At 41.8% G+C, this 11,273-nt stretch overlaps 1 protein-coding gene across 1 annotated transcript; it reads left to right on the top strand.

The window, feature by feature from the left end:
• The first annotated feature begins 4,368 nt into the window (after nt 1–4,368).
• taf15 (TAF15 RNA polymerase II, TATA box binding protein (TBP)-associated factor) lies at nt 4,369–11,247 on the top strand. The gene is made up of 15 exons (XM_010737412.3): nt 4,369–4,547; nt 5,251–5,275; nt 5,362–5,395; nt 5,482–5,560; nt 6,267–6,327; nt 6,588–6,742; nt 6,836–7,010; nt 8,533–8,567; nt 9,128–9,160; nt 9,254–9,363; nt 9,460–9,589; nt 9,671–9,851; nt 9,962–10,050; nt 10,165–10,315; nt 10,834–11,247. The coding sequence occupies exons 1-15, from the start codon at nt 4,538–4,540 to the stop codon at nt 10,871–10,873; spliced, it is 1,308 nt and encodes a 435-aa protein (XP_010735714.2). The 5' UTR covers nt 4,369–4,537; the 3' UTR covers nt 10,874–11,247.
• The last annotated feature ends 26 nt before the right edge of the window (nt 11,248–11,273 follow it).

The raw sequence follows: 11,273 nt of genomic DNA, 5'->3' as shown, positions 1-11,273 counted from the left end.
ACATACGGTTTATTTACATTCAGTGGCTTTAGTCAAATATATTACCACTAGACACACCTTCTCATATGTTTCTCTATTTTTTATAAATATTAATTTTCTAAATTGTAGAGGTTATGAGGTGAACAAAGCTAAATATGCCTGATATTTTAGCTTTACGGCTTTACACACTTTATTCAGATCCATGAGTCGCTGCCTGTAATGGTTTTCCAACAGCCTTGAAGTTATTCCTGTAAATGCTGAGCACTTGTTTGCTGCTTTTCCTTCCCTCTGCAGTCTAAGTCATCCCCACCCATCTCAACTGAGTTTAGGTTGGGTGGTTATGGAGACCAGATCATCTGATTCAGCACTCCATTACTCTCCTTATTCTTATGTACCCTGGAGGTGTGATTTGGGTCACTGTCATGTGAAAAAACAAATGATGGTCCCACTAAGCACAAACCTGATGGGATGGTAGGTTGCTGCAGAATTCTGTGGTAGCCTTGCAGGCCTTAATTTTTTAATAAATCAACAGTGCACCAGCAAAGCACCTCTACATCACTGCACCCCCTTCTCCATGCTTCACCATGGGAACCACACATGTAGAAAATCTTTTTCTGCCGTTCTTTTCTTCTGGTTGGTCACCCCCAGTCTTGGTTTCTTTGCAGCAAAGCAACCATGAAGGCCTGGTTCTTGCAGTCTCCTCTAACAGTTGATGTTCAGATGTGTCTGTTACTTGAATTGTGAAACATTTATGTGGGCTCTAACCTGAGGTGATGTCAATTGGTGATTTCTGAAGCTGGTAACTATAATGAACTTCTCCTCTACAGCAGAGGTAACTCTTGGTCTTCCTTTCCTGTGGGGGTCTTCATAAAAGCCAGTTTCATCACAGATGGTTTTTGTGACTGTACTTGAGGAAAAATTCAGAGTTGTTGAAATTTTCCAGATTGACCGACCTTCATGTCTTCAGTATTAATCAACAATGTAGTAGTAAAAACTAAAAGAAACCATTGAATTAGAATTTGAGCAAACTACTATGTGAAACCTATATCGAGATATAGTATAGTATTGTGAACAATAGTTGTGAGTGTAAGACGATCTGTATAGTACTACTCTACTAGTATATTGTGTTATCTATGAATTCTAGTAGAGTAATCATCTGTTGGCCATTTGTCACCACAAGCTTGCAGCTACATCATTCCTAATATTCACAAGGCGGTAATGTTGAGAGATTAATATCATGTGGCTGCAGAGAGTTGATATTATAATTGAATCAGCAGCTGCTTCTATCATGGATGACCCATAGTAACCTTATCAGCAGCCTGTTGTGTACTGACCTATCATCAACGAACTGTTGAATGTCCTCAAAAAGACAGAGGTGACAAATCCTGTTCTGAATTACAAAGAAATCATCATCTTTATTATGTTGTCTATAGAGTGCAGTATATGAGTCCAGAAAATAGAGATTATGAAAACAAAATGCCTGCATTTGCCCAGTAGACCTTTTTTATGACAGACATATTGACTCGAAGCTAGAAAAGCACAGGTTGAACTAATATTGTTTTGATGACTGATGATGTGTCAATTAAATGTCTGCCTCAGGGAGCAAGTATGTATGTATGTATACTACCACAAAATCTGAAATGGACACAGCTAAACAGAGTACAGACAATAATTATTAATTGTTGTAACATGTCAAGTTATACAGGGAAATCTCAAGGAGAGCAACAGAGGAAGGGTCCCAGGATAAATGAAAATATGTAGATTGTATAACATAAGGTAATATTCCAAGAGGACAAATTCAGGTGTTGCCAGATAGTTAGGACTTGAGCCACATGACCTCCTCTCCAATGTGGAGACAAACACAGCAGAGGCAGCACAGCATTAGGTCAAACAAACAAATTCACAGAGGGAGAGAGAGGCATGATAGCATGCAGATTAGGTCCAATGGGTCTATCGCAACACAGACACAGAGACAGATTTATTTTTGTCATTTCAACATCATCATGACGTGATGTAGCTCTGTTTCACTGTACGCATGCACCCTTACTTACATCTCACTTAAATAACACTACACTGTGACTTACTGCATTGTGCTATTCTTCTTTTTTTTTTATCAATGCTGTACAACTACCCCCTCCTATATTCTGTAAAATCTCTATAATCTCCCTGTTATATTGAATTTGTCTATCATAATGCTACGCACCGTGTGTGTAACATGACACAACATGCACATTCACATACTTGGAAGGTGTATATAGCCTACAATAACACTGATTTTGTTTGTTTTTCTTGTATATTTTAGACTTTTTTACGTTTTATTTTTTATTCATTAGTACTTTTTTATCTACCTTGTATATTATGAGCTGCTGTAGCAAGTGAATAATCCCCATTTGTATCAATAAAGTCCATCTTATAATTTTGCATTGACTCACATTTATTAGACTTACCTTAATCATAAAAAATGTAATGGATTACTTTGTGTGCCCCAAATAGGAGGTGAAAGTGTTTGTGTAGACAAAATGGGTTTTTGTACCCCTTAGTATAAACACACAGTATGTACAGACACATTTGAGTGTAACAATCGACCCTAACCCCACTTTGTGAACAGAAAACATGAGCCACAAAAAGGTTAGTCAAGCTTGTTTAATGACAGAAAAAGAATTATATTAATGTGTTTGCATGTTCTTCCCTTGTCTGCCTGGGTTCTCTCCAGGTACTTGACTCACATTTATTAGACGTATCCTAATCATAACAAAACCTTCTGTGAGTGTTGAACCGCCTAAATAGACTTTTGTCCTTGCATTATAATAAACACGTGCAAACATTTGAGCAAATATCAATAATCGGCTCTAGCCCCACTCTGTAAATAAAAAAGATGGGCCACAAAATGGTTAATCAAGTCTAGGTGTCTGCCATTAAAAAAGACCTGAAACCAAAACCTACTTAAAAAATGACACTAACATGTTTAAGGCATAGTGTATTCAGGGTGTTTTATTTCAGGTTGTTTTATTGCACTGGTTCTCAAACTGTGGTACAAGTACAACTTGTGGTGCGCAAGCTCCCTTGAGTGGTATGAGTATGGAGGAATCTCTGAATTTTTGAACATTTAAAACCATCAATACTACAAGAATTTGAATGAAAATACTTAAAGATACTTACATCAATACTACAAGAATTTGAATGAAAATACTTAAAGATACTTAAAGTTAGTAATAATTTGTGTCAATATCATCCTCCTCCATGGTTATGTCACAGTCCGCGGCATAGCACTAATACATCCAAAAACACTGAAACGTGTAATACACCTTTTCTACCTCGGTTGCTCTGGTTCAAGGGAATAAACTTTCCTCCTGCATGAAGCTGAACAGGGTGGGCCTGTATTTTTATCAGGGGTGTAGCCAGGAATTTTGGGCCCCATGACAAAAAAAAATTAATTGGGCCCCCCTCTGCGCAGCTGTTGTCACCACATCTCTAGGACCTAACTATACCACCAAAAGCTTTACATAACCCTAATTAAAGGCTTGCAACTGTTTTGCGTCTTGTAGTTCAATACTAGTACTAGCACAATATTTACTGCTGGTGCTTTGTACAGTTCACTATTTGAGGCAAGATTAAAAGCCACCACAAAAATGTGCTAAGGGTCATTGTTATTTAACCTTTACTGCCTAAAACACGTAAAAACAAAGAGATAATTTCACTCTGTCGTCCAGCAGGTTCTCGTGGATCGTGGCTGCTGCTGTGATCCTGCACGACGTCCACTACATATATTATTACTGTCATTATTGCTACCATATCTACTACTGTGGTCATTTTATCATTCATTGTGATTCATTGTCATTTTGTCAGTCATTGTAATTGAACAATATGTTTGTGTTGATTTGTCCTGTACACGTGACCTCCATTGCACGTCTGTCCGTCCTGGGAGAGGGATCTCTCCTCTGTGGCTCTTCCTGAGGTTTCTTCCACCTTTTTTCCCTGTTAAAGGGTTTTTGTGGGCAAGTTTTTCCTGACTCGAACCGAGGGTCTAAGGAAAATGGACAGAGGGTATACAGATTGTAAAGCCCTCTGAGGCAAATGTACTTTGTGACTTTGGGCTATACAAATAAAATTGATTTGATTTGATATTTGAAATATATATACTCAATGATGATGGTTTCATCATTTTATATTAGTGTTTAACTATTTTTTAGGGCCTTGGAATTGTCCTAACTTTTCCGCCCCTGATTTTTATTGTCTGTTTTACTTGGAAAGCAGGATATATGCTGAGGTGGTACAAGCTGTAAAAAGGGTTTATTGTATTCCTATATGTATATATATATATGTGTGTGTGTGTCTGTACATGTGGTCGGTAGTTGGCGCCACGATCAGCGCGCTGTGATTGGCAGCCGCGGTTCAAACAGGAGGAAGAAGAAGCTGCATAAGGGAAGTGCCGCAGTGTGTCGGGCTCAGTCCTGCGGCGCTGCGCACATTTCAATCCGGTTTTTAATCAGCGAGGCGAAGGAAACAGACTTCATTGTGTTTTTTTAAAAAAAGCTATAACTTAATATAACGACACAGAATGGCCACTGGTAAGTCGACGTGTGTTTTGAAGCAGCGTGTGTTTGTGCTTCGTGGTGTTTTTGTTGTTTTTGTCGGGGAGCAGAAAGTGGGTCGGTTAGCATCGGGGAGCTAACTTAGCGGACAACCGCGAGGCCGGACGGGCTCCGTCTATTTCCTGGACGATGGCTCATGTTTCATCAGCAGAGGCGTGTTTGCGTTTATCCGGCTCTTTAGCACTCAGCGATAGTTTCAGAGTATGCTTTGTGATTAGACTGTTTGCGCGGGTTTAACCACATTTGAGGCGCATTATCGAGGAAATATAGAAACATCGCGGACTGAGCACGGCCTTGTCTCGGCTAACTTAGCCCGATGCGTCTTTTGTTTATACCGATGCTTTTGTTCGCCTCCTAACGCAGAGCAAACACTCCCACAAACATAGCTGGTGATATACCTGCTTTAAAACAACGTATTTAAAGCAGGCTGTGCCCTGAATGGGACGGCCTTTTTGTACAGCTGTGTGTTAGTCTGGAGGTTTTGTTTCATGACTTAGCCCGAGCCCAGGCTGATTGACCGCCATTTTTGGGAAGGTTGGCGTGGGGACGGGCCGTGCGCGTGTGACCGTCCCACTTAAGTAACTCTAACCCAGTTATGCTGCTGGAGCTCCGTGAACTGCTTAGTCACCATAAAACACCTCCTGACACTCATGCTAAACCACTTTTGTTTCTCTTTCAGATTCAGGCTACGGTGGCTCGCAAAGGTAAGCCTCGCCTCAGATGTTTGCAGATGATCCCTCAGAGCATGCTTTACATGTAACTAATGAGCTTTTATGTCTCATGTCTCCAGCTATGGATCATATGGCGGTCAGCAGAGTGGACAGGTAAGAACCCATCACCACGTTTCCATCGATCTGTTCAGCACAAGTCGTACATGTACTAACCCGGCCGGCTTCTTTTTGTCTGACAGGGGTATGGTCAAGGGAATGGCAGTAGCTCTTACGGGGGACAGAGTTACAGCGGCTACGGACAACCAGGCGCGACACAAGGTATGGTTCGTCTGACTTAATAGTGAGTTTCAGGTTTAAATGAAATGTGTTGGGCAACAGGAGGCGGTCAGCTCAACGTGAGTGTGCAACAAGAATAGAAATGAGCCGAAGAAGACAATACTATTAAAAACAAACAAATATATGAACGTTTGTAAGTATTACTGTATGGACGTACTATATAAATGGGAAATATTGCAGTCATTGAAATCGTGATTGTAAGAGTAAGTGACATTGTTTTGACAGTAACAGTCGTGCGGTTGGTGCGTATTTTGTACATAACCCTGTTGGGTTGTGTGTTCAATAGTTGGCTCGAGGGTTAAAACAAGACATAACAAGAAACTTGGCAATGTTCAGTAAACTGCTGATGCTTCTCACCTGAATGTAGGCTAATCTTTTTATTAGGCCAACCTAGCTGTGAGGTTATTGCATCAAGGGATTTCAGTTAATTGATAAATTACTACAAGGAACCACTTATAGCCAGTGTCACGTAAGGTCTGTAGATTAGATTACTTGCTTTGAATTAAAAAAAAACAAACAAACAAAACACCCCCAAGCTGACTTGAAAGAACTCAAGATGCTTTTTAGGTTTCTTAGGAAGATATGGTTGATGTAGATTGATTACATAGCAAAGATTAAATAATAGAAAGAAGTTGGATGTTTGAGAATTTTGTGAATCATCTTCCGACTCATCTCTGTGTTTTGTCAGATGGTTATGCCCAGCCTCAACCACAGAGCTATGAAGGTTACGGCGCACAGGAGTCATCTGGGTAAGACACTAATATCACCTTGTTCAGGGACCTGCAGTGCAAACAGTGATTTGTCTGTGCCACCTTTTGGCTTGGCAACATTAGTCATAATTTATGGAAACAATTGATTATATAATGTGTATAATTTAATGTTGTAATTGTACTATTTAATTTCTATTTTATTTAGTCTTACCTGCCCGGTAGATAAAGACAGATCGGCTGACTCAGATATTTGTCGTCTGTTGTGCTAACTGTAATGTTTTTGCAAAACCCACTTGAAGGTATGGCGACAAGTCGTCGTCTTCTGCTTATGGGCAGCAAAGTTCCTATGGTGCCCAGGGGCAAGGAGAAGGTGGTTATGGACAGCAAAGCTCCTACGGCGGACAAGGTGGTGGTGGTGGAGGCGGCGGTGGCAGCTATGGAAGATGGAGTGAAGGTACAAATATCTGGATTTGTAGTTAACATACCTGCATCATGTAACACAAATATTTTAAAGTTCAGGTGTTCACAACGTCTTTCTTTGCACCAGGTGAAAGTGGTGGTCAGGGTGGGCGGTATGGACGTGACCAAGGAGACCGCTCAGAAGGAGGGGGCTTCAGAGGCAGAGGCCGCGGTGGCTACGACCGTGGCGGTTATGACCGCAGTGGTGGATATGATCGCGGTGGCTTCGACCGTGGTGGAAGAGGAGGACCTCCTGGTATGGGGTAAGTTGCATAGTGCCACTGCCCCCAAGGTACCTCTATACACTGTGAAATATGAGACATGACTTGTTGCCACTCGACACATCATCACTCATGAACTACAAACCATCCACGTAAATAATTGTCACCACTCATCTGCTTTGTGCTCCAAATCCTCAAACTCTAGTTTTTGTTTTTCAAAATCTAATTCATCAAAGTTGTTTCAGATCACATAGGTAATATTCACCACCCCTCCAGGTGCCTGAACCTTCTCAGAGTGTTTTTTTTTTCCACCTGAAGTTTTTACACCAGAGACACGTCGTTAAATCCACAATGATGGATCCTCACACATAAACAAGTGGTGGTTAAGTGGAGTATAGGGATGAGCTGTTTGACCCACTGAGGATCGACTCGTTATCACAGGGGCCCTAACGAATGGAGACTGAACCAGAGACCCGGTTGTGCGACCATATTATCGCAGATTCTGTCCAGTCTGCAACTGAACAGTTGACAGTTTTATGATAAAACTGGAAGGGACACCTCAGTGTTAAAGATCATAGCTACAGGACTGGACTGCCCACATTGCTGAGGAGAGCAAATGATCTATCTGTAATTTTTATTTTTTTTGGAGACCAACTTCGGTACAATCTTAAACCTCTGCACGCTAGTCCACTAGATAACATTGGGAAGCCAATTGGCACAATGTTTGTTTATTGTACATCATATATATCCTAAATTACGACAAACTCCTTTTTTAATTCCAACAAGAGATTTTCTGACATTTTGTCATTTGACCTTTTTATCTAAACGCTGAATTTTTGGTCTGCCTTTTTTTTGTAGTAGTAGTTGACGTTAATCCTCCAGCAGCCATACTTTTAATTTCCCAGAAACTGAGTTTCAGAGTGTTTGCTCTGATCATGGTATAGTTTTTATTTTATTTTTTGGAACAATGAAAACTCCACTGAAACGATGCCTTTAGACCTGGAGCCCACATCTTCAGCTGCTTCACATTCAACAGGTTTCATTCAAGTGTTGTGTATTTGACAATGGCGAACATGTGTGTTGTGTTAACATGGATCTACATTTTATACTACAGGTATTCAGAGTGATTGAACTAAAACTTGGACCTCAGTTAAAGGATCTCATAAACGCACTAAGTGGAAGATTGCTTTATCAGTTGCTACACCCCTTCACACCAATTTGGCTGCTCATGTTTCTAAAACCAAAACAAATTGAGCCGGACTTTCAGCTCTTCGTATCCAATCCGATCATGTAAAAAGACAAAAGTGCCAAATTCTTTGTAAATGGTGACCCAGTGACATGTTAATAATTGTCTTCAGTCGTCTGCCTGCTTGTTCAGTCAGAGCTACTTAGTCGTCTGTTCATTGATCTCTAATGTCAAAGACTAACGCATTCCTCGTGTGAGACATTTCCACCATAGTCGCACACCCTGGCAGGAGTGCATACTGATGGGGATGTAGGGGAGCTTTGAGCTCTCAGTTGGGACAAAGGAAAAGCCATCATATCTCCAATTTTTCCTCTGCAGAGGTGGTGACCGTGGTGGCTACAAAAATTACGGTGGTAAGTGACGAGCATCAGAACTGTGTCGGTGGGGGAGGAAAGAACTTGAGTTAGCAAAAAAAAGAGGGGATTTAAACTCAGTGAATGCCACCATTTTCATGTCCAGATCCGAAGGGACTCCACCTATTATTCTTAGCAGGATTTCTCATAAATGACTTCAGATATGGTAAAGAACATGGAGCCTGAGTTGTAAAATAATGGTATTGTTGCATGAAGACGAAGGCTGATTGTAAATGACATGAGAGGTGTTCCCAGGACGAAGAAGGAAAACTTTCTAAAAAAAACTGGAGACATTTTGGTGGTTTTCATTTCTGGTGTAAGCTCAAGAAAAAAAGAGAAATAAAACAGAGCAATTCTGTTCTTGTTGCAAGGTGTTGGTATGTGGCGCAACGGTATGAAAACACCCATCAGAGAGCTGTAAACATGGACATTTGTTTAATTTTCTTTATCATTATGCATTGATAGGGACGAAGTTAATAATTATTTGTGTGAAACAGTGCGAATGGTCTTTAAGGTTCCTTGCTCAAGTGTTGTCCTCCATCCTCTCCTCTGTTTTACAGGATCTCGAGACTACGGCTCAAGGGATGAACCAGGTAAGACCGCCTTTGACGATCACGTGAGCTTATTGTGTATAGCTGTTCCTGAGATCGTTGCTGACGTGTTCTCTCTATGAATCTTCTCCACAGCTGGTGAGCAGGACAACTCTGACAACAACACCATTTTTGTCCAGGGGCTGGGAGAAGAGGCCACCGTTCAGGAAGTCGGCGACTTCTTCAAGCAAATTGGTATCATCAAGGTGAATTAGTCGCATATGTTGGCAAGTGAAGCAAGTTATTGACATTTTATTTTGGTTTGTAGTGTTCAATCGCATGTGATCATTTTGTGGTTGCAGGTAAACAAGAAGACTGGCCAGCCAATGATCAACATCTACTCTGACAAGGCCACCGGGCGGCCAAAGGGAGAAGCTACAGTGTCATTTGATGACCCGCCCTCTGCCAAAGCTGCTATTAATTGGTTTGATGGTGAGAACAAAGCAGATTCTCCAAGCAAACACAAATACTTGAATCATTGGACATCCTGCTGAGCTCTTTGTTTCATTTCAGGCAAAGAATTCAACGGTAAACCAATCAAAGTATCATTCGCCACCCGTAGAGCTGAGTTCACACAGAGAGGAGGTGGCAGCGGAGGTGGTGGACGAGGGGGCCGTGGAGGTGGTTTCAGAGGTCGTGGTGGCGGAGGACCCAATTTTGACATTAAGGGAGGAGACTGGCCCTGCCCCAACAGGTGTGTGCGCATTTATTGCTTTGCATTTTATGCTGTGGATATACAGCCTAGTCGGCCCCGTTAAGAGTTGATTTTTAGGTGTGACATGCCGGTCTGATTTCTGTCCTCAGCTCTTGTGGCAACATGAACTTTGCACGGCGACAAGAGTGCAACAAGTGTGGTGCACCCAAACCAGGAGATGCAGGATTTGGAGGTGGAGGTGAGCGCTTTGATTTCAGTAACTTCCCAGAGCTTCCCAGTATCTTTCATTCATTCATAAGACTTGTAATCTTTATGTTTTTGGTTTTACTGACCATGGTTGTTGCGTTCGCAGATCGTGGAAGCAGAGGTGGTTATGGTGGCGACAGGGGCGGCGGCTTCAGAGGTCGTGGTGGTGGTGGTTTCCGCGGGGGAGACCGTGGAGGCTACGGAGGTGGTGGCGGTGGCGGCGGAGGATTCGGAGGGGGCTACAAAATGGGTGGAAGGTTCGTTGAAACCTCTTTTTGTCTTTCGTATTGTAGATGTTTGGATGTGAACTGACCTTCTGTAAGATAATGCCTGTATGATCTGTGGATGTCTGCTGGTGTAGTTTGTTAATGTGACCAGTAGAGGGTGTAGCAGGAAGTGTATAGAAAAGCAACATGAGTTAATTATCCTGACGTCCTGGCTCGTCAGAATGACAGTGCTTCAACCAGTAAACCAAGTCCCTGCTCACCAAGAAGCATGTCTAGTGTCTAAACATTCACGCCACAACCTCCCTCCTCCTTGAGGGTCTGCATATTTTGATAAATTGCTGCTGAAGGTGAATCGCTGCATAAAAGGAAGGACAGCGTCCTTTTGTTGAAAGCGAACGTTGTCCGTTTACAGATATTTAAAAGGCAACGGGTGTGTGAACGAGAAAACGACGCCATATTTCACCCTCGTCTTCGTCTGTCAGATAACGGTTAATTCAATGACAAGTGCGTAACCGCTGCTAACGGACATGTTTGTCCTCTCCCCGCAGAGGTGACCGCAGAGATGACAGACGAGACCGGCCATACTAAGCGGCGAGCGGATGGAAACCATTGCAGCCCTGGAGTTCGCCATGAAAGGAGGGTTTAGTTTTGTGAAAAGAGAAAAGGGGAGATGGATCAGACATTCTGATTTGTGCACCTTTTTTGTAGCCTGTGCATCCCAACTATTACTGCTCATCTGTGAGTGAGGGAAGGATGTGTCGAGCTACTGTGACGGGACTTTTGGGGCTGATTGGCACTGTTGGCATGTTTGTTTTTTTTGGGGTTTTTTTTGTTTTCCTGCTTTGTTTTATTTCTTTGTACATCCTTTTTAATTTTCTCTCAGATTCTAGTTACAAATGTTTTGTGAGGTAGGCTTCGTACCATTGTTTTTTGTATGAACGGAATAAAAATGTTTTACTTTGGTTCCTTTCTTTTTTTTTTTCTCCAA

Source organism: Larimichthys crocea, chromosome VII (genome assembly GCF_000972845.2).
Source record: "Larimichthys crocea isolate SSNF chromosome VII, L_crocea_2.0, whole genome shotgun sequence".
In the NCBI taxonomy this organism is placed as follows: Eukaryota; Metazoa; Chordata; class Actinopteri; family Sciaenidae; genus Larimichthys; species Larimichthys crocea.
This window is presented reverse-complemented; position numbering and strand designations above follow the sequence as displayed.

Bases quoted from the DNA above. Each gene is read 5' to 3' on its own strand.
- taf15 (XM_010737412.3), top strand. The intron at 9,161-9,253 runs GTAAGACCGCCT...TCTTCTCCACAG, and splicing joins CGGCTCAAGGGATGAACCAG to CTGGTGAGCAGGACAACTCT. The intron at 9,364-9,459 runs GTGAATTAGTCG...TTGTGGTTGCAG, and splicing joins AGCAAATTGGTATCATCAAG to GTAAACAAGAAGACTGGCCA.